At 41.8% G+C, this 23591-nt stretch overlaps 1 protein-coding gene across 1 annotated transcript; it reads right to left on the bottom strand.

Annotated features, from left to right (window-relative positions):
- Positions 1–1064: 1064 nt before the first annotated feature.
- LOC127629579 (frizzled-4-like) lies at positions 1065–19195 on the bottom strand. The gene is made up of 2 exons (XM_052106677.1): positions 18668–19195; positions 1065–5801 (listed from the first exon to the last, which is right to left on the bottom strand). Exons 1-2 carry the CDS (start codon positions 18905–18907, stop codon positions 4467–4469), a joined length of 1575 nt encoding a protein of 524 aa, XP_051962637.1. The 5' UTR covers positions 18908–19195; the 3' UTR covers positions 1065–4466.
- Positions 19196–23591: the final 4396 nt, after the last annotated feature.

Below are 23591 nucleotides of genomic sequence, written 5' to 3' on the forward strand. Positions count from 1 at the left end.
TGCCTGGAGTTTTTTTGTCTTCTGAAATTTCTTGAAAAGATTTTTCAATGTTTTGTCAGTGGAACGATCCAAAAACACTTGACACTAGACTGAATCCTTCACAGCCTCCTTGTCATTCCTGTCAAAAATCAAAGATGTGGCAGCTGTGAATAAGGCCTTTAACCGATGAATAAAGACCCATTGAATTATGTTTACATGGCAACTGCGTCACATTATGGAAGTGGGTTATGAATGCTCTTTCTTGTTGACTTTTAAGCATTTAGTATTTTTAATGTTGAACCCCACTCTCATATGTGCTCTTCAAAAAGCCTGACTAACGTTTCGCTTTGTGTCCAGCAGAAGAAAGTCCTATAGGTTCGGAACAACGTAAGTTTGAGTAAATTATGACAGAATTTTTATTTTTGAAGGAACTATCTCTTTAACGGTGTACAACCAATGGTCACAGTGACCAACTTGTACAACAATTAACCATATGCCAAGTTCAGACTGGAGTACAATGCCCATCCTGGTTTGGAAACGCCCACTGATAACGTTGAGAATCCCTACATTCATTGGATAGTTTACAAATGCCCATCCCAGTTTGAAAACACCTATAGATTGGAAAACATCCGTTATTGTTCTGTAGAGACCTATACTTGTACTACCACACTACCCCAAGTTGGTATAGCTGCAGGCTGGAGATCTCCAAATGGGGCGGAGAGCGGGGTATCTCCAAAAGAGGGTTGAGGCAACTTCCACAAATGGTTAGGGTTAGCAAAGGAGTTTACCTCACTGTAGTGCTTTGAATGAACATTAGGGAGCAGCATCACATCAAAAATTGGCTGAGGTGTCTTCAAACATGTCATAAAACAAAAAAGCTATTTCTTTCCAATGTGGTAATCATGGGTCATGGGACCATATGGGGTCGTATTAAAATTCCCAACTTGTAGATTTGGACTTTACCGCTCAAATCTTCTGATTAATCATAATTGGTTAGGCTATTCTAAAGTATTGATCACAATCAGAGAAGTGCATACATTTGACCTAGATGGTTTCCATTAGAAAGTTGAAGGAGCTAAAACTATCTAACGTTGTGTTTCACAGGAAACCCTGAGCGGGGTCGGGTGTGGTGACCCCGAGGGGGGAAGTTGGAGTGTTGGATAAATCCTGTCCAAACAATTTCTAGGAGGAGGAATTTTCAAACCATCTAAAAACGAGTCCAACTTCAACCAACATTCGAAGAAAGTCAAGTGTACAAAGAGGTATGCCTCTTAATCTCTACATTGCATTAGTACATAATTCCCAAAACAATTCTGTAATTCCATGCAACACACAACAAATTTAATGAGGTCACAAGGCATTTGAAAAATGTAAAAGAGGTTTTGGATAATGAACAAATAACAATACACAAGCAGTAAAAGTTTTGGACACCTTCTGATGACTATTTTCCACATTTGAGCTACTATGAAATAACACAATCTAAACTCTCTTATAGGCACACGTAGGATTTGTCTACAGCATTAATTCAATTAAGCATAAGCGTCAATATCAAATGTTTTTAAGATCATGAGAAAAATACATTCAGTCAAGAGTTTCCAAACTTTTGACTTGAAGTGCATCTCTGTAAAACAAAAAAAGACTTGAAGACTCAAACTTCCAAGCATAATTTTCAAAGTTTAATTTCTCATGATACAAAAGCATCCTTAAATAAATGTATTTTTGTTCCTTTGTCATTTTTCCAAAGATAAATTAGCATTTCTTAACACAAAAATAACATTACAAAACAACTACAAACACCAGTTTATGTACAAATCAATCCAGATGTCCTTCATGAAATCCAGGACTGTGTGTGTGTGTGTGTGTGTGTACCACCTGCATATGAGTTTGAGGCACTTTCAACATGGCAAAATGTCTATCAACGGTCAATACATTCATTTACCCTATAGGAGCTCTGCAATGCATCCCAGGGCACGGTCAGTGATTGTCATGTAGTGGCTGTGCGAGGCACCTATGTTCTCATATTCAGTCATTTGAGTGTGAATGTGTGTGTCAGATGGCTCAAAATAACGATTCCATCACTGTAAAAATAAAAAATGAGGTTCCTCAGATTGCTCTACGTACTTTAGTACTTTAACGCTTGAGTTTCTCTAAGTACTTTACAGATTGTCAAGAGTTCTTCCAGTAACCCTGTCATAAGGGAAATGTTTTGAGCAGGGCTGGACTGGTAATCTGGCATACAGGGCATTTTCTCTGTGGGCCGACGCACTATTGGGCCGATAAGGGGCGAAACTGGCCATCGGGAGAACCGGGCGGGCCGGTGGTTCGGCCACAATGAGCCGGCGCGTGTGCAGACGGACCACAAAACGATGCCGTGATATGCAGAAAAGGACAGCGAACACCCCCCAACCTGCTCAACAACATTTGGCTCACCCCGCTCAACAGTTGGGCCAGTTGCCATGTAAAATCCCGGGCCGATTTCTCTTCCCAGTCCAGCCCTGGTTTTGAGGCAGTTGAAATATCAAGGCACCTTCAAAACGATGTCTTCTTCAAAAATTTCCACTAGTGTTGCATTTTTTAAAAGTGTATAATATCATAGCTTTTTCATATCAAAAATAGTCATTAACTGCATTTTTACGATTTACTCGTGCACTCAAACAACTGTGGAACACTAGAACAGAATAGAGTTCTGGAACAATAATTCGTTTTTCAAAGTCTGCGTTAATGGAGAGCTTTCGAAACGCTCCATTTTTGTGGAGGGAAACGTCTTTCATGTGGATGTGAGCCGTAAACGTATTGAAACTAATCTTTCGAGAAGTGGACAGTGACACTTATTGTGCGTTCACATACAATGCAAAATGTTTTTTTTGCCTCGCATTGCTCGCGTGAGTAACGCGAACTCACTAGTTCCGTCCCTTCTCTTCCAGAAAAGGACGGGAGGAGGGGCTTCTACGACAACTTATCTTTCCGCCATCAACCATGGCCGATATCACAACGATTGCTGCTCTGTATCTGTTGTGGAAGTCCCAGATACGTTGACGTTGTGTCATACAATTCTGGGTGCCCACACACCGCTACAACCATCCGGAAAATCTCAATGCTGAAAGGCTTTTGCGACAACGCGTCATGCGAATTTCTCGTGCAAGTTGAAATTGTTGAAAAAACACTAAATCACTTTATTCGCGTGTTCGCTTCACGCCATTCACGTCGCGAATTTGCAACTCTTCGCGTCTTTGCATTGATTTTGTATGTAATCGCGCCGTGCAAAATGCTCGATTCGCATTGTATGTGAACGCACCATTAGACACCGTCCACACTGATACGTTTCGGTTTCAAATGCAGTCATTTCACTAATGCTCTACATAACAGCATCCATACTCGTTCATTTTTGTTTGAAAACTTAATTTTAATGTTTCCTAACGTTGTCTTTTTCCAGAGTATGCTGTATTGGAGAACGTTTTCGAAACGCTCCATTCTCCGTAAAGAGAAATGCTGTTCTTGCGTGGTTGAGAGGCGTAAATGTATCGAAATCGATGTGTTTTCAGTCTTTCGAGAAGTGGACAGTGACACTTAGACACCGTCCTCACTAATACGTATTTGTTTGAAATGCATTCATTTCACTAATACTTTCCATTACCGCATACATTCGTGCATCGAGGTAAACACTGTTCTAGTGGGGATGAGAGGCATAAACGTAGTTAAATCAATGCATTTACAAATAAAAAATATTTTTTGTTTTAAACACATTCATTTTGCTAATGCTCTCCATTACCGCACACTTTGGAAAACAGCATTCATGCTGATTCACTCTCATTTGAAAACTCAATTTTCATTTTCTTAACGTTGTCGTTTGGAAAATTATGCTGTAACGGAAACCATTTTTAGAAACGCTTCATATTCGTTAAAGGAAAACGCCTTTCTTGTGTGGATGAGAGGCGTAAACGTAAGGAAATCGATGCATTTTCAAACTAAACCGTATTAGTGTGAGCGTGGCTTCAAGTGTTCTGCTGAGGAACAGTAGAAAAGAACTAGGCTGCGGTGTCTGTGAGCATTGATCACTGAGGAGTAATGAAATACATTTCCCAGGTGCCTTTGCTGAAGAATAATTCACACATACCACAGTTTGAAAGCAGCACCAGGTCTGGTTGAGTAGCTAGCACTTGTCTTCTAACACTAAGGCACTTCAGTGACAAATATACATTAGCCATAGTGCATGATTACCAATTATCGTATTTACACAGGGAAAAACAATGGCTGCACCAGGACTGTCCAGTGTAAAATCAACTTAAGAACATTTTGTGTAACATGTATGGAGACGACATCAAGATAGTGCTTCATGGGCTCTCAGTGAAAGGGAAAGAGAGAGATCTGTGGGTGCAGTTATAGGAAATGTCCACATGGTGGCGCTCTTGTCTTGTGTTTCTCCAACTTGCACTCCCTGAGGCTTTCAGTCTCTTTGTTTTACCTTTCTCTTTCCCTTTATGTCTTTTTCACACCACTGTTTCGTTGCCTTTGCCTGATTTGACCCAACCGTTCGTTGTCCGTTTGACTCTGTTGTTCCGCCCGGTGTGTACGAGTCGAAGAGAACATTTCTGCCAGGTGTGAAGGGTTTTGGCGGACCACACCCACATACCTGAAGTGATGCCCACTAGTAGAGACATGAAGATGCGTAGCATCTCCGCCGCCATGTACGCATCCCGTGCAGACTGGCGGAAGTCTGCCCAGTTGGAGATCTCGTAAAAATAGCAGGCGATAACACAAGTAGCCGGAACCGTATAAAGAACAGAGAACACTCCGATTTTCACCATTAGCCTCTCAAGTTTATCCGTCTTGGTTCCGTCCTTCTGCAGGTTGGAACGAATTTTAAACAGCGCCACTAAACCCGCCGCAATGAACAAAGTTCCGATCACGAGGTACGTGAAGAGCGGAGCCACAACAAACCCAGTTAGTGCGTCTAGGTTTTGGTTGCCCACGTAGCACATCCCAGTGAGGTCATCGGCATCCACTAGTCGCATTATTAGGATGACAATCGTCTTGACGGCGGGAATCGCCCACGCCGCAATATGGAAGTACGAACTGTGCATTTCAATCGCCTCGTGACCCCATTTCAACCCTGCCGCCAGGAACCACGTCAACGTCAGGATCACCCACCAGATGGAGCTCGCCATGCCAAAGAAATACGTGAGGAGGAAGACAATCGCACAGCCCGTGTTCTTCAACCCCTCCTGAACCAGAACTGGCACGGCCGCCTCCTCCAGGTCACAGGAGATGCGCTCACGTCCGACCGTCAAGCGCACAATGAATGCAATGCTGTAGATGTTATAGCACATGCTCAGGAAGATGATTGGCCGCTCTGGGTAGGAGAACCGCGAGGAATCCACCAGGAAGGTGAGCACGGTAAAGGTGGTGGAGATGAAGCAGAGAACGGCCCACACCGCCATCCAAACATCCGTGAAGACTTTGGCCTGACGACGGTAGAGTCCCGTGTCATAGCCGCACTGCAATGAGCAACTCCTGCTGCGCTTCACCCAAGCGTACTGCTCCACGCCCGCACCTAGGGCCACACACTCCTCCTCTTGTGGAGCCAGGGGCCGAACGGCGTGGAATGGGGGGTCTTCGTCACCTGGACCTTCCATGCACATGTGGTTCTGGTCATTGGTGGGTGGGAACAGGCTGCAATTAAGAAGTTCCGGCCACACAAATCCAAACTCCTGCAAGACTGGAAGGCACTTCCTCTTCACGGACAAACACATGCTCCCACAGGGGCCAATCGGGATCGGAACCTTCTCCGTGCACATGGGAACGTACACGGAGCACAAGAAGAACTACAGGAAAGGGAAAAGAATAAAGAAGAGAATTAGATATTTGCTTCATAATATCAAAGTTACACAAAAATGTATAACTAATTCTAAACAGATAATGTCAGAAAAGTGCATGCTTTTCAAATTTTTTTGGGATGATTTGTATTGTACACAAAAAGACTTCTTTTGAGACAAAACTGCAAATACTTTAATTAAACAAGTCCAAACAGCCCCGTTGAGCTATATATTATAGTGCGTGTGTGTGTGTGTGTGTGTATATATATATATATATATATATATATATATATATATATAATTTTAATATATTTATATAATTATTATATATTTATTTATTAAATTATATATATGTAAAATTATCTATTACTTTAATATATTTATATAATTAGTATATGATTATTTATTAATATATATATATATATATATATATATATATATATATATATATATATCAAAAACTATATGAATTGAAATATCATTACATTTTTATAAAAAAATACACGTTGCCATATAACAACCTAATAAATCTGATTTAAGTTCAGACAGTAAGTGTTGAGTGTTGTATGTGCTTAAGTGGTATTTCTACAGTGAATGTGGCTGTGTGCAAAATATACTTTGTGTGTTTAGGGTTTCCCTGCTGTTTGTGGATGTGCTAGGAAGTTTTGGGCAGAGAGGACTCACGAAGAGATAGATGCCACGTCTAGATTATAAAACCTTGCGAACGTGTTTTGCGAAGACCATCCTGCTGCAAGGCATATGTCCTGGAGGGATATACCATTTTATGTGCCACGCCTGTGGATCCTCGGATCCCCCTCGGATCCTTCCATCTCTACCTCGTGGCCCCGCTGTGACTCCTCATGTGGTCCCTTAGAACTTAACACAGAGGAGGTGAATGGGAGGGCGCGGGAGGTGGAATTGTCCCGCAGAATGAGGGCGACCCTCGAGCAGAGCATCCGGAGACTCGAGCTCTCACAGTGAGGGAAATCTGTGCCTATGATAGCTGCTTTGCCGTGGGTGCGGCCCAGGCAATGAACGCAGCTCTCATGCTGATCTGGTGGAGCGAACACTTATGGGACAACATCTTGAGAAAGACCTGTACATTCAAGCGGCTCTTTTTAGAACATTTAACGTCCCGTGGATTGATTTACTGTGTGTGTGTGTGTATATATATATACACACACACAGTAAATCAATCCTCCTATATATATATATATATATATATATATAACTCCAAACTGAATGTCAGAATGGGAAAGAAAGGTGATTTAAGCAATTTTGAGCGTGGCATGGTTGTTGGTGCCAGACGGGCCGGTCTGAGTATTTCACAATCTGCTCAGTTACTGGGATTTTCACGCACAACCATTTCTAGGGTTTACAAAGAATGGTGTGAAAAGGGAAAAACATCCAGTATGCGGCAGTCCTGTGGGCTGAAAATGCCTTGTTGATGCTAGAGGTCAGAGGAGAATGGGCCGACTGATTCAAGCTGATAGAAGAGCAACTTTGCCTGAAATAACCACTCGTTACAACCGAGGTATGCAGCAAAGCATTTGTGAAGCCACAACACGCACAACCTTGAGGCGGATGGGCTACAACAGCAGAAGACCCCACCGGTACCACTCATCTCCACTACAAATAGGAAAAAGAGGCTACAATTTGCAAGAGCTCACCAAAATTGGACAGTTGAAGACTGGAAAAATGTTGCCTGGTCTGATGAGTCTCGATTTCTGTTGAGACATTCAGATGGTAGAGTCAGAATTTGGCGTAAACAGAATGAGAACATGGATCCATCATGCCTTGTTACCACTGTGCAGGCTGGTGGTGGTGGTGTAATGGTGTGGGGGATGTTTTCTTGGCACACTTTAGACCCCTTAGTGCCAATTGGGCATTGTTTAAATGCCACGGCCTACCTGAGCATTGTTTCTGACCATGTCCATCCCTTTATGGCCACCATGTACCCATCCTCTGATGGCTACTTCCAGCAGGATAATGCACCATGTCACAAAGCTTGAATCATTTCAAATTGGTTTCTTGAACATGACAATGAATTCACTGTACTAAAATGGCCCCCACAGTCACCAGATCTCAACCCAATAGAGCATCTTTGGGATGTGGTGGAACGGGAGCTTCATGCCCTGGATGTGCATCCCACAAATCTCTAGTGTCTAAAGCGAAGAACCCGTTGCCGGCGGAAAGGCGGAGAGAATCTTCGCCGGAACACAGCAGGTGGTGAGTGAGTCAGGCGACGAATCGTCCACGAAGAGGGCAAGACAATGTTGGTCTTGAATTAAGTAAATTCTGAAGGAATGGTGATTGAGCGCCCACTTTTATAGGCCAACTGCACCCCTAAAGGGGTGGGGCTCAAACACCATGACCAATCATAGGATTGCCGTAATTATACAAGGGCTTCAATTAGGTTGTCGGAGAAGGAATTTTTTATCGAATTAATTATATGGTGTCCCAATTAATTAATCGCATAAACAAATATTTGCTGAGAGCCTGTTATATAACAATAATTAAAAATATAATGATGAAATAATTAGGGGTGGTGGTTCCCCTCTTCAAAAAGGGGGATCAGAGAGTGTGTGCCAACTACAGGGGTATCACACTTCTCAGCCTCCCTGGTAAAGTTTACTCCAAGGTGCTGGAGAGGAGGGTTCGGCCGATTGTCGAACCTCGGATTGAAGAGGAACAATGCGGGTTCCGTCCTGGCCGTGGAACGACGGACCAGATCTTTACTCTCGCAAGGATCCTGGAGGGGGCCTGGGAGTATGCCCATCCGGTCTACATGTGTTTTGTGGATCTGGAGAAGGCGTATGACCGGGTCCCCCGGGAGAGACTGTGGGAGGTGTTGCGGGAGTACGGGGTGGGGGGGTCCCTTCTTAGGGCGATCCAATCCCTGTACGTCCAAAGCGAGAGCTGTGTTCGTTCCATGTGGGGGCTGGTCTCCGCCAAGGCTGCGCTTTGTCACCAATCCTGTTTATGATATTCATGGACAGGATATCGAGGCGTAGTCGGGGTGGGGAAGGTGTGCGGTTCGGTGGGCTGGGGATCTCATCGCTGCTTTTTTCAGATGATGTTGTCTTCATGTCATCATCGCTCCGTGACCTTCAGCTCTCACTGGATCGCTTGGCAGTCGAGTGTGAAGCAGCTGGGATGAGGATTAGCACCTCTAAATCTGAGGCCATGGTTCTCAGCAGGAAACCGATGGAGTGCGTCCTCCAGGTAGGGGAGGAGGTATTGCCCCAAGTGAAGGAGTTCAAGTACCTCGGGGTCTTGTTCACGAGTGAGGGGACAATGGAGCAGGAGGTTGCCCGGAGTATCGGGGCAGCGGGGGCGGTATTGCACTCGCTCTATCGCACCGTTGTCACGAAAAGAGAGCTGAGCCGAAAGGCAAAGCTCTCGATCTACCGGTCAATTTTTGTTCCTACCCTCCCCTATGGTCATGAAGGCTGGGTCATGACCGAAAGAACTAGGTCACGAGTACAAGTGGCTGAAATGGGCTTCCTCAGATGGGTGGCGGGCTTCTCCCTTAGAGATAGGGTGAGGAGCTCAGTCATCCGTGAGGAGCTCAGAGTAGAGCCGCTGCTCCTTTGCGTCGAAAGGAGCCAGTTGAGGTGGTTTGGGCATCTGGTAAGGATGCCCCCTGGCCGCCTCCCTAGGGAGGTGTTTCAGGCACGTCCAGCTGGGAGGAGGCCTCGGGGAAGACCCAGGATTAGGTGGAGAGATTACATCTCCACACTGGCCTGAGAACGCCTCGGGGTCCCCCAGTCAGAGCTGGTTAATGTGGCTCGGGATAGGGAAGTTTGGGGCCCCCTGCTGGAGCAGCTGCCCCCGCGACCCAACTTCAGATAAGCGGTTGAAGATGGATGGATGGATGAAATAATTATAGATAGTTATCTTAAATATTTAAAATTATATATATATATATATATATGTATATATATATATATATATATATATATATATATATATATATATATATATATATATATATATATTTATATTGAATGTATGAGGGGGTTTGCAAATTGCATGGATGAAGCATACATGCCATCACATTTCTTGTTTATTTAGATACAGCCTAGCTAGGATAAATTATTGGATTGTATATACCCAGATAGCAAGGAGACATCGATACAACGTCTATTTTTTGTTATAAAAGTTGGTATCAGTCGTCGTTCAGTTTTCAATGTTAAATCAACATTCACTTTTTGGTCTGTTCATCAGAACATTTTTCAGTCAAAAATAAGACATATCCAATGTCGAAATTAGGCTGATCCATCAACATGTACCTGCCACCGATTTGCTTCGAAATCATAACGTTTGTTCTACGTTGAAACTATGTTGAGTTTTGCGCATGCGCACGTTTCAATCTACAAGGGGCCAACCGTCAGTGGATGCATCGCTAGAAAAGGAAAGCATAAATGTACGTTTATTCATCATTTTACACAATGGTTTGTCAGTCTGTCATTGATTATTACCTTAGATTTGAATTGTTTTACCCTTAATTATATTAAAAAACATTCCCGCTTGGTAATTTTGTAATTAAATGCGCTGTTTGCTCACTGCCCAGTCTTCCGTGAGACAGCCGGTTACCGACAGTTCGATAATTCACCATGTCGGACTCATTTCAGTTGTTGTCACAATTTTACTATTATTTTCTAAACTTTAACGTTATTCGTTTATCTGACTTCTGCGCACGAATGTCCTGTGACGTGCACGTGAGCCTATGACGTGCACGTGAGCCTGCTGCGCTGCCACGCGTGCCAGACTGAGTCGATTATACACAAGATGAACAGATGTTAAAACTGTCATTACTTCCTCAAAGACTGGGTTTTAATTTCAGGGACAAACGTTGTGGCATTTTCTGCCCTAATGTTCGCCACAGAGGTCCAAATGAGCATGGCAAAGGTAGAAGTCTCAAGTTGTCTTTCACAGTATAACATACAGTTAAATACATTGTCATCTGCTTTACATAAAATGTGCTGGGAAACAGGTGGATTAAATATGATGATTTTATGACGATGATTAGTTGTAGGACAGTTAATATTACTGCCTAATAATGTAATGTCCTGTGCTTTACCCCTGTTTCATTTGCGACAGAAGGTAATAGTTATTAGACAAATTTTCAGCTGCATTTATTTATTTTTTGCAGCTTTATTGCCTTTGCCATTCACACCATTGAATGGTAAAGGCTTTCTCATCAATGATCACAATTTTCCACCTTTGCAAGCTTTTATGTCCTACCAGAGGGGGGTTTGCAAATGCATGGATGAAGCATACATGGTGCAGATTAAAAAACAGATGTCAATGGAAATAAATGTTGCCAGTACACTTACTGATGCACATGAAATACTCCAGAAAAAAGTACTTATGAAATATTGTGTAAGCCTGCTGATTAACCCATAAAAGGGCAAGAACATAAAAATGCCTCGTAAATTAATTTATGAAAACAAATGAATTTATTGCTGTTTTCTAGCACATTACGGCCCACATGTATCGCCCAGGATGCAAAAACCTTTGTAGTGAGCGCGAAGCGTTCATATGTGTTTCGCAACTGCTTTCGGGTCCTTGAATATCGTATAACGTGTGAGTAAGGGCAGCCGGTGGACTTTCTGGTGCTGTCCTAGGGTAAGATGTCACCCCCCCCAGGGAGCTGGTGCCCTATGCAGACTGCGTAGTCTGCTTATAGGGAGCGGCGGTACTGGTTAAAGGGACAGGTCACCCAAAAATTTTAATTCTCTCATAATTTTCTCACCCTCATGCCATCCCAGATGTGTATGGCATTCTTTCTTCTACTGAACACAAACGCATTTTTCCATGCAGTAGGTCCATGCAATGCAAGTGAATCGAAGCTCCAAAAAGCAGATCAAGGCAGCGTAACAGTATGAGTCCAGTGGTTTAATCAATGTCTTCTGAAGTGATCCAGTCAGTTTTGGGTGAGAACAGACCAAAATATATCTCCTTTTTCGCTGTACATCTTACCAGTGCAGTCTCTAGGCACGATAATGATTTCTAGCTCGATTACATTTAATAGTGCTTGGTCACCATTCACTTGCATTGTATGGACCTACAGAGCTGAGTAGGGCTGGGACAATGCGTCGACGTCATCGATGACGTCGGCAAAATATACGCGTTGATTCGTCGGACCCAAAACAAAGATGGCGGCGCCGGAGCGTAGTAGCAACACGAGTGGCTCCTCAGACTATCAGAAGTGCAAGGCGGCATGCACTCGTTCCTCTAAAGTTTGGGAATTCTTTAATATAAAAGGAAACAATTCCGTGATATGTCGTCTTTGCAAAATGGAGATGGCCTTCCATTCTAGCACCACGGCAATGCACCAGCATCTGAAGAGGCGCCACCTGGTTGCAGCTGCAGATGACAGAGCACCGTAAGTTTTTTTCAACTCCCCACTTTGCACTCGATGTTGGAGTAGGCTATAATACGTTGTCGACACCTAAAGTTTTAGCTTATAGCTATTAATAATGCGCTTATAGCTATGAATGTCGTGGAAAATACATAGAGGACACTGACAACACGCTGACAGACCAAGCAGGTAACAAGTCTCAACTTTCAAATTTGGACATTCAAAGAAAATTAAACCATAAATAGGCCTACTATTTTGTGGCTCTTTAATGTGTCATGACAGATTGCCTCAGTTAAAGCTGCTCGTGAACCGATCATCTTTTCCTTGGTTAATTTATAGCATCAAATAGGCTAAACATGAATGTAGCCTACATCAGAAGGACTGTTGTTTTAACCGCGGAAAGATGTCAGTACAGTAGCCTACAATCCATTATTCAAATTCAAATCCACCGACGTTAATCTTCTCTCTCCTGACTACTTTGTCGGACAAAAATGGCGTATTATGATTGATTGATCAGATCGCCAGTCAATCAAACTCCCGGCAAAAGTTTTTTTTTTATACATTTTATACACCCCCACCCCACCGAAACCGGTTTTACCGGTGTTGTCACAAGTCGATTAATCGAATCGAAATCGAATCGGACTGAAAAAAAAAATGAATCGTTAGATTAATCGATGCATTGAAAAAATAAATCGCTAGATTAATCGTTTAAAAAAATAATCGTTTATCCCAGCCCTAGAGCTGAGATATTCTTTTAAAAATCTTCAAAATCAAATCAAATCAAAATCAAATCAAAATCAAATCAAAATCAAAAAATCAAATCAAATCAAAATCAAAAAAAAAAAAAAATCAAATCAAATCAAATCAAAAAATCAATCAAAATCAAATCACTTTATTGTCACACTACCATGTACACAAGTGCAACAGTAGGTGAAATTCTTGTGTGCAGTTCCGAGCAACATAGCAGTCATGACAGTGACGAGACATATACCAATTACAATAAACAACATACTTACACAAAACAATTTACATATCAAATGTACACATACTTACACAAAACAATTTACAAATCAGATGTACACATACTTACACAACACAATAATTATATACAATGCAGAATATAGAACAGAATATACAATACAATACAATAAGTGGGAGTATATGAAATATATATGTGTATATATATATATATAGCAGTTGTATTGAGGAGAATATGTTGACAGTCCAGTGTGAGATTATAGATTAATAAAGTGCAGTGCTAATTATTGATCCTGATAGATCAAGAGTTCAACAGTCTGATTGCTTGGGGAAAAAGCTATCATGTAGTCGGCTGGTGCGGTCCTGATGCTGCGATACCGCCTGCCTGATGGTAGCAGTGAGAACAGCCCATGACTTGGGTGACTGGAGTCTCTGATGATCCTCCGAGCTTTTTTCACACACCGCCTGGTGTATATGTCCTGGAGGGAGGGAAGCTCACCTCCGATGATGTTCCTGGCAGTTCGCACCACCCTTTGCAGGGCTTTGCAGTTGTACGCGGTGCTATTGCCGTACCAGGCGGTGATGCAGCCAGTCAGGATGCTCTCTACAGTGCTGGTGTAGAACCGTGTGAGGATGTGGTGGTTCATTCCAAACTTCCTCAGCCGTCTCAGGAAGAAGAGGGCTGGTGAGCCTTCTTCACAACGGCCTCAGTGTGGACCGGACCATGTGAGTTCCTCAGTAATGTGGACACCGAGGAACTTGAAGCTGCTGACTCTCTCCACCGGTGCTCCATTGATGGTGATGGGGCTGTGTTCTCCGTCTTTCTTCCTGAAGTCCACAACAAGCTCCTTGGTTTTACTGACGTTGAGGGAGAGGTTGTGCTCCTGACACCAGCGTGTCAGAGTGTGCACCTCCTCTCTGTAGGCTCTTTCATCATTGTCAGTGATCAGACCTACCACCGTCGTATCGTCAGCAAACTTAATGATGGCATTGGAGCTATGTGTTGCCACACAGTCATGTGTGTACAGGGAATACAGGAGTGGGCTGAGAACACAGCCCTGCGGGGCTCCAGTGTTGAGGGTCAGTGATGAGGAGGTGTTGCTGCCCATTCTAACCACCTGACGTCTGCCTGACAGGAAATCCAGGATCCAGCTGCACAGCGAGCTGTTTAAGCCCAGAGCCCGGAGTTTCTCATCAAGCTTGGACACAAATCTTCATTTGTGTTCTGCAGATGAAAGAAAGTCTTACAGATCTGGGATGTCATGAGGGTGAGTAAATGATGAGAACATTTTCAGTTTTTGGGTGAAGTATCACTTCAAGAAAACCTTTAGATCAGTGGTTCCCAACCCTGTTCCTGGAGGCCCCCCCCAACACTACTCATTTTGGAAATCTTCCTAATCAAAGACACCTAACTCATCAGCTCATTAGTGGAGACTCCAAGACCTGAATTGGGTAAGACGAAGTGTTGGGGGGCCTCCAGGAACAGCATTGGGAACCACTGCTTTAGATATAATTGTAAGTATATTGTCACTAAGGGTTGTATAACGTAAAGGGATAGTTCACCCAAAAATGAAAATTCTCTCATTATTTTCTCACCCTCATGATATCCCAGGTGTGTATGATTTTCTGTCTTCAGCAGAACACATTTGAAGTAAAATATCTCAGCTCAGTAGGTCCTTAAAATGCAAGTGAATGGAGATTTCTCTTTTGAAGCTCCAAAAATCACAGGCAGTCAGCTCAAACGTCATCCAAACGACTCCAGCGGTTAAATTAATGTCTTCTAAAGTGTCACGATCCCTTTTGGTGCAAAAAAGGTCTAAATTTAAGTACTTTTGAACAATAAACCATCATTCAGGCAGCAGCAGTATATGCATCCATGAGAGTGCTGTGTACACGTCTCTCGTGTGACGAATTCGCGTTGGCATGTTATGGGTGTAATCTCACATTCTTCTCTCGGTTTAGACATCCAGGACTAGCAAACACACCATTGTGAGTAAACAAACAGATACAAATACAGATCTAAACCAAAACCAACAAAGCTTCTGTACATTGTTCCTCCTCAGCTGTAAACAGCGCTGCTCTTCTATGGAGTTAAACGTGCCACAATTCTGCACGCGCAAAATTATATTTGAGGGCATAAAAATGTTCTGCGCGTGCAAGATGACGTTTTGAGCGCACAAAAATGTTCTGCACGTGCAAGATGAAGTTTTGAGCGCACAAAAATGTTCTGCATGTGCAAGATGACGTTTTGAGTGCACAAAAATGTTCTGCGCGTGCAAGATGACGTTTTGAGAGCACAAAAATGTTCTGCGCGTGCAAGATGACGTTTTGAGCGCACAAAAATGTTCTGTGCGTGCAAGATGACGTTTTGAGCGCACAAAAATTTTCTGTGCGTGCAAGATGACGTTTTGAGCGCACAAAAATGTTCTGCGCGTGCAAGATGACGTTTTGAGCGCACAAAAATTTTCTGCGCGTGCAAGATGACGTTTTGAGCGCACAAAAATGTTCTGCGCGTGCAAGATGACGTTTTGAGCGCACAAAAATGTTCTGCGCGTGCAAGATGACGTTTTGAGCGCACAAAAATGTTCTCGCTGCGTGCAAGATGACGTTTTGAGCGCACAAAAATGTTCTGCGCGTGCAAGATGACGTTTTGAGCGCACAAAAATGTTCTGCGCGTGCAAGATGACGTTTTGAGCGCACAAAAATGGTCTGCACGTGCAAGATGACGTTTTGAGTGCACAAAAATGTTCTGCGCGTGCAAGATGACGTTTTGAGCGCACAAAAATTTTCTGCGTGTGCAAGACGCTTTGAGAGCACAAAAATGTTCTGCGCGTGCAAGATGCCGTTTTGAGCGCACAAAATTTTCTGCGCGTGCAAGATGACGTTTTGAGCGCACAAAAATGTTCTGCGCGTGCAAGATGACGTTTTGAGCGCACAAAAATGTTCTGCGCGTGCAAGATGACGTTTTGAGCGCACAAAAATTTTCTCGGCGTGCAAGATGGCGTTTTGAGCGCACAAAAATGTTCTCGCGGCGTGCAAGATGGCGTTTTGAGCGCACAAAAATGTTCTCGCGGCGTGCAAGATGACGTTTTGAGAGCACAAAAATGTTCTGCGGCGTGCAATATGACGCGTTTGAGCGCACAAAAATGTTCTCGCGCGTGCAAGATGACGCTTTGAGAGCACAAAAATGTTCTCGCGCGTGCAAGATGACGTTTTGAGCGCACAAAAATATTCTGCGGCGTGCAAGATGACGCCGCTTTGAGAGCACAAAAATGTTCTCGCGGCGTGCAAGATGACGCTTTGAGCGCACAAAAATGTTCTCGCGGCGTGCAAGATGGCGCTTTGAGAGCACAAAAATGTTCTGCGCGTGCAAGATGACGTTTTGAGCGCACAAAAATATTCTGCGCGTGCAAGATGACGCCGCTTTGAGAGCACAAAAATGTTCTGCGCGTGCAAGATGACGCTTTGAGAGCACAAAAATGTTCTCTGCGCGTGCAAGATGACGCTTTGAGAGCACAAAAATGTTCTCTTGGCGTGCAAGATGACGCTTTGAGTGCACAAAAATGTTCTGCACGTGCAAGATGACGTTTTGAGAGCACAAAAATGTTCTCTGGCGTGTAAGATGACGCTTTGAGTGCACAAAAATGTTCTCGCGGCGTGCAAGATGGCGTTTTGAGTGCACAAAAATGTTCTCTGGCGTGCAAGATGACGTTTTGAGAGCACAAAAATGTTCTGCGCGTGCAAGATGACGCTTTTGAGAGCACAAAAATGTTCTCTGGCGTGCAAGATGACGTTTTGAGCGCACAAAAATGTTCTGCGCGTGCAAGATGATATTTTGAGCTCAAAAAAAGTTATTTTTGACACGCTTGAAACTTTGTTTTGTAAAGCAATGTATCTTCATGCAAAGATACATTTATTTTGAGTAAACGAAAATCTATTTTACACTTAGTTTATTTGAAAGTGAATTTTGTCAGAATTCTTACATTTTGCTTTCTCCTCAAAATATCATCTTGTGCATGTAGACATTTTTTGTGCGCTCAAAATATAATTATGTGCATGCAGAATTGTGCACAAATTTAACTCCGTACTCTTCTGCGTGTGTCGCGTGTGCGTCAATTTTCACGTGAACATGCCAACGCGATTACGTCACGAGCGCATACTGCTGCTGACTGGAAATGACGCTTTATAGTTAAAAAGTATATATATATATATATATATATTGATCTTTTGGCGCTGTTTTGGTGGCACGAGGGGGACCTACACAATATTAGGCAGGTGGTTTTAATGTTGTGGCTGATCACTTTATATATGGTAGAAAAAGTGAACTCCCAAGAATTATGTATTTGTAAATGTATATTTTGTATAAATAACGAGTAACTGAATGTGCTGTGTCTTTAATAAAGAGTACATATATATATATATATATATTTATATATTTTATTCATTAAGTATTTGGGATTTTAAAAACAACATTAGAAAATATATTGATTGTGTAACGTTGTTAAATCCAATATAAATTGCAATTATCCAGAACTACAGGAACCATCCCTACACCTTAATATGTTCATAAATGAGCCAAATAATGTCTTAAAGGAATAGTTCACCCAAAAATTAATTCTGTCAATATTTACTCAACCCAATGTCGTTCCAAACCCATTTTCTTTATTTATGTAACACACAGAATGACAGCCTAAATAACCATTCACTTCTGTTGCAGGTTTTTTCCAATGAAAGTGAACTGAACTGTTGACTGAGGCGAACATAGATCTTTTGAGTTCCATGGAAGAAAGAAAATTCACATGGGTTTGGAACAACATGAGGGTGAGTGAGTAATGACTATCTCTTTAAGACATTATTTGGCCCATATATAAATATAATAATGAGGGCCATCTATGGAGTTATACACAAAATTATATTTTGGAGGCACAAAAAAAAATTCTTCGTGCGCAAGAACATATTTTGAGCATGCAAAAAGTTATTTTGCACACAGAGTGGGAAGGAGGAGAGCAAATTCACATTCAAATAAACTTAATTCAAGTGCAAAATTGATTTTCGTTTGCTCAAAATGAATTTAATATTGCAAGAAGATGTATTGCTTTACAAAAAAAAGTTCAGGCGCATGCAGAATTTTTTTTGCGCTTAAACTATCATCCTGTGTGAGCAGAACATTTTTGTGCGCTCAAAATATCATCTTGTGCATGCAGAATCACTTTTTGTGAGATCCGATTTTATCTTGTGGGTGCAGAACATTTTTAGTGTACTAAAAATATCATCTTGCACTTGCAGATTTAAAAAAAAAAAACATTTTGCAATCAAAATATCAGCTTGCGCGAGCAAAATAACTTTTTGTGCGCTCAATTTCATCTTGCACGCGCAGAAAATGTTTGTGCGTTCAAAATATAATATTGCGCGTGCAGAATTGTGGCACATGTTAAACTCCATAGCCATCCACACAACTTGGTTTTAAGAGCCTGAGAACTGTTTAGGCGTGCGTGCGTGCGTGCGTGCGTGCGTTGTAAGCGCTCACCTTCAGCTGGTTCGAACAGCCGTACTGTATCAGTGGCGTAAATGTGGTCAGTTGTAGTTCGGCGTCGGACTGCAGCACGTTTCCCACCAGGTTCGGCATCTTGGTCACATTGTATCCCAGATCTTGACACATGGAGATGCGGATCGGGTCGCAGGTCATCTCCTCCTCGTCTCCAAACGCGTGCGCGAACCCAAACACCACCGCAAGGAGCGTCAACAGCGCGAGCCCGAACCGACCCATGACGACACCGACAACCCGGTGCACAAAATCGCTCCGAATTACGGGAGCGCGGAATTCCCCACGGGGCTAACCGGAGCTGAGACGCAACTGTCCAAAACTTTCTCAGCCGTCTCGTGCCAGAACTAAGCGAGTCCGTAATCGGCGGTGAATCCGTTAAACCCGTTAGTTCCGTTCCTGGAATAAACCTAACGATTCTTCTTTTAGTCCTATCAAGCGGATAAAATCCTTATTCAGACGCGGAGTGATCGTCCGTGTATCCAGCAGGTCTCCGTTGTGTCTTTGGCGCAGTCTCGCGGGTTCTGCCCAGTTTAGGTCTAGACGGAGACGGGACAGCTGCCCCAGACCTGCGTCAGCCAATTAGACCGTCAGATCGAGAATGTGGGCGGGGCTTAGTGGCCACAATAACAATACACGATAGAGAGACTGTACAAGAATGGCCATTAACGTCCTGTTGAATGTTTAGTTTATTATACAATGTACTTTGAAATTGAATTAAGAGATAGAAACATTATTTGCCTGTTGGACTTTATACCTTTTAATAACTCATTATATATATATATATATATATATATATATATATATATATATATATATATATATATATATATATTAGTATATTTTGTAATATACATTCCAATGTGAATTTGTAAGAAAATGTATGAAAGATTCATGGTATTTCGAACTATTTGAATGTTTGGATTTCACCTTAAAAGCTGGCGTGGCGTTAAAAACGAAGCAATAAACTATTTTAATGTACAGTACATTTAGCTGGCATTATATAATGCGTTCTAGTGTTATTATAAATTTCTACCAATATTTCAGTTAGCGAACGGTGATACGGTTTCGTAAAAAAATCTCCAATGTTACCCTGTATGCAACTGTAATCCTTCAGATTGAAAGATAATAATGGCATGTTCATTTCCGTTTTGATGAATGCCAAGCATTTTCTTTGCATTAATAAAGATAGTTATTTAAGCTATTAAGCCATGTGTGCAGCAGGACTGTGATTAAAGTGATCCGTGTGAAGAAACGTTTCTCTTTTTGACAGAGATTTGGGGTCTGAACCCAGATTACAAGCGTTAGATTGATGGGTCTCCTCCCTCTGTTTCGCCTCAGTGGACACTAACTATTAGAATAACTCACAGCCCGAATTCTCCCTCAGCCCCCTTCCCGACACCCGGCCTGCTCCCAACCCCCTCGGTGACCCGGGCGGGCGGAGGTCAGCAGTAATTAGCAGATTTTAAACGCTGAAATGGGAAAGAGGAGACAAGCAGACTGGTATCCGTGGAGCAGCTATTAAAATGCTAATGAGCCGATAGATTGTGTTGTAATGCTCTCTGGAAAACTATCCCAGCAACCCTCAGTCAGTTCACTTCATTTCTATTAGACTCATTTGTCTAGGAATGTTCTCAGTTATCCAGATCATTACAAGTGTACTGGAACTAATCTAGTCTAGTTGCTTCAGGTAGCAGAATTACACTGAACATCAAGTAGCAACCCAACACAGGACTATATTGTTTATCATGCAAAAATAAAGAAAAATGTCTGTAAAATCTTGATTTTAATATTATTAGTAAAAATGTATTTTTATAGCTCCATATGCATCCATATGGCTGTAAAGTAATGAGTTACAAATACTCCTGTTACTGTGAGTAGCATTGCTCAGGAAATTAAGTAGTTTAAAGGGGGTACACTTGAGGAAATTTCCAATGATGTAACATCAATTTACTGCACTGTGTTCACTAGTGGTGTTGCGTTCGTGAATGAATCGTTCTCGTACACTTTTTATATCAAAGACAATTAGCTGGTGCATTTTAACAAGTAGATCTAAGTTTAAGTTTTATAAACTTGTATTTCTTCGTTCTTAATGTATAAGATGTACATTTCTACATAAGATGTTGTGTCATCCTCACCAAGGTACCAAGTAGTTTGCCCAACTTAAAAAGTGGCATAGCTTACAATTATCTAAAACATTTAGAATTTAAAGGGACAGTTCACCCCAAAAAATATAAATCATTATTTGCTCACCCTCATGCCATCCCAGATGTGTGTGACCTTCTGTCTTCTGCTGAACACAAATGAAGATCTTTAGAAGAATATTTCAGCTCTGGCGGTCCATACAATGCAAGTGAATGGTGGCTAGAACTTTCAAGCACCAAAAAGCACATAAAGGCAGCATAAAAGTAATCCATACGACTCCAGTGGTTAAATCCATGTCTTCAGAAGCATTATGATAGGTGTGGGTGAGAATCAAATCAAGTCCTTTTTTACTATAAATTCTCCTCTCTGCCCAGTAGGTGGCGATATGCATAAAGAATGTGAAATGGACAATGTGAAAGTGAAAGTGGAGATTTATAGCAAATGTTTATCAGTTTCTCCTCCACACCTTTCATATCTTCAGAAGACATGGATTAAACCAATGGAGTCATATGGATTACCTTTATGCTGCCTTTATGTGCTTTTTGGAGCTTCCAAGAGATGACACATTTGAATCAATAAGAACCTGTCACACTGTTAGAATTTAGTCACTTAAATTAGGTGTTTACTTTTCACTTTTTATAGATGGTAAATGGTCTGCACTTATATAGAGCTTTTTTAACCTTAGAGGTTACCAAAGCGCTTTACACTGTGTCCCATTCACCCATTCACACACACTCATGCACCAATGATGGCAGAGCCGCCATGCAAGGCACTAGCCTGCCATTGGGAATAACTTGGGGTTCAGTGTCTTGCCCAAGGACACTTTGGCATGTGGAGTCATGTGGGCCAGGAATCAAACCGCCAACCCTGCGATTAGCGGCCGACCCGCTTTACCACCTGAGCCACAGCCGCCCTTAATTTACATCTGCATCCAGCTCAAAATCATTGCATGAGCATTTCTGGTGGACAAAATATGCAATATTATTGGTCTTTTCACTTATTTTTGAAATGTATGAACAATATCACTTTTATTATTAGTATCTTAGCAAGGGAATGAAGTAGGGAGGTGTTCATCAAAAAAGGTTGAGAACCACTACACTGTAGGCAACGTGCAGCTTATACAGAGAACAAACCACACTTACTGACAGCAGACGGCACAAGATGAGAATGCGTTCTTGCATTCAAAGGACAACTTGATGAAGCAAACCTGAACGCAGGGATCTCAAGACGTGTTTTTCTAAGATTCAAACGTCGTTTAACTTGATACAGCGACCAAAAAACAGTACGTTCATGACGCATTGCAACCGAGGCACTCCAAAAGTGTCCGTATGACGCAGGTGTACATCCTTAAAAAGCCCTTATAATGAACCTCAAACTGAATGACGAATTAAATTGCAAAATGGATTGCTGTGAAATGTAGACCAATGATAAGCTTATGTTCAATAATATGGAAATAAACATTAAATTGCATTTTAAAGATACTTTTTGTATTGTCCTATTTAATGCTTCACTTGTGTACCAAAATAATGCAATGCATTTTAATTATCTGTTTTATAATTTTTTATAATTATATATATAAATATAAGCAAATATTTATCTATGCGGTTAATTGCGATTACATACCATGTAATTAATTTGATAAAACTTTTTAAATCGATTGACAGCCCTAATAATGAGTAAAACAAACATTATTATAAAACTATAATGTCCTAATTGGCAAACATGTACTGTAATTAAGTGTCTTTGAGCTGTGAAAAATATGCCCACCCATTTTTATGGAGGCCCACGGAAAAATTATTTTTCAGCTACACCACTTTTTTTTTTTGACAGACTGAACGAATGAACATGCTCCTTGAAAGTGTCTGTGAGTCTTTGAGCCTAGTTTTGATCTTGCATGTGAGTCTCGTTAACGGGTAGAGAAAGGAGATGATTTCTGGAGTCTCTTTTTAGACATGCACATTTTAATAAAGGATAACAAACTTTTAACAAATCATTTCAATCTATGATTCAGTGATTCACTCAGTTAGTCACTTTCATTTCAGTTAGGATTCAGCCTTAGAAGTCCCCATGGACTATGGACTGTATAGATAATAGTTAGCATCGCTAGATTGTATAACAGAGCTAGAGCATGTGTGTGTCTTCAATATGTGAGGGGTCGAGAATATACAGGTAAGTGTATGACAGACTATCATGTTGCATAAGTGGTGTCAGTAGCTATATGTGTGACATTTCTCCTCACACGGTTCATAAATCTGAGATTGTTGGCGAGTTATTCTCCCTCCAACCCATAGATATCTTTAGATCCATAAGCCTGGAGCGTGCATGTGTTTGTGTATTTGTTTGGTGTATGTGTGTTGTGGTTACATTGGAGTGCTTGTCAGAAATATAGTTGTTTTCTGGGATGGCTGCCGGGCTGCTCAGTGGTTCTTGTGTATAAGAGCAACCGAACCAAACCACAACACACTCTCTCTCTCTCTCTCTCCCTCTCTCCCCCCTAGCCTCATTTACTGCCATTGGTATGATAGCCCTAATCTGTAAATTCGTACAGATGGAGATTAATTATTTCATTAGTTGAATGCCGTATTAAACAAGCTACTGGTAATTTAAAGTACTTATTGTAGCTGAGTTACCCTTTTAATTAGCTACACTACAAGTTACTAACATAAGCTATAAAGGGGCAATATTTGGGTATCACTTTACAATAAGTTTCCATTTGTTTACATTAGTTAACGCATTAAGAATCATCAGCAAATAATGAAAAATA

The sequence above is a fragment of the Xyrauchen texanus genome, chromosome 36 (assembly GCF_025860055.1).
Source record: "Xyrauchen texanus isolate HMW12.3.18 chromosome 36, RBS_HiC_50CHRs, whole genome shotgun sequence".
NCBI classification, from domain to species: domain Eukaryota; kingdom Metazoa; phylum Chordata; class Actinopteri; order Cypriniformes; family Catostomidae; genus Xyrauchen; species Xyrauchen texanus.

Coding starts and splice junctions, on each gene's coding strand:
- LOC127629579 (XM_052106677.1), bottom strand. CDS start 18,907: ATGGGTCGGTTCGGGCTCGCGCTGTTGACGCTCCTTGCGGTGGTGTTT. Junction 5,802..18,667: donor GCTGTTCGAACCAGCTGAAG/GTGAGCGCTTAC, acceptor CCTTTCCTGTAG/TTCTTCTTGTGCTCCGTGTA.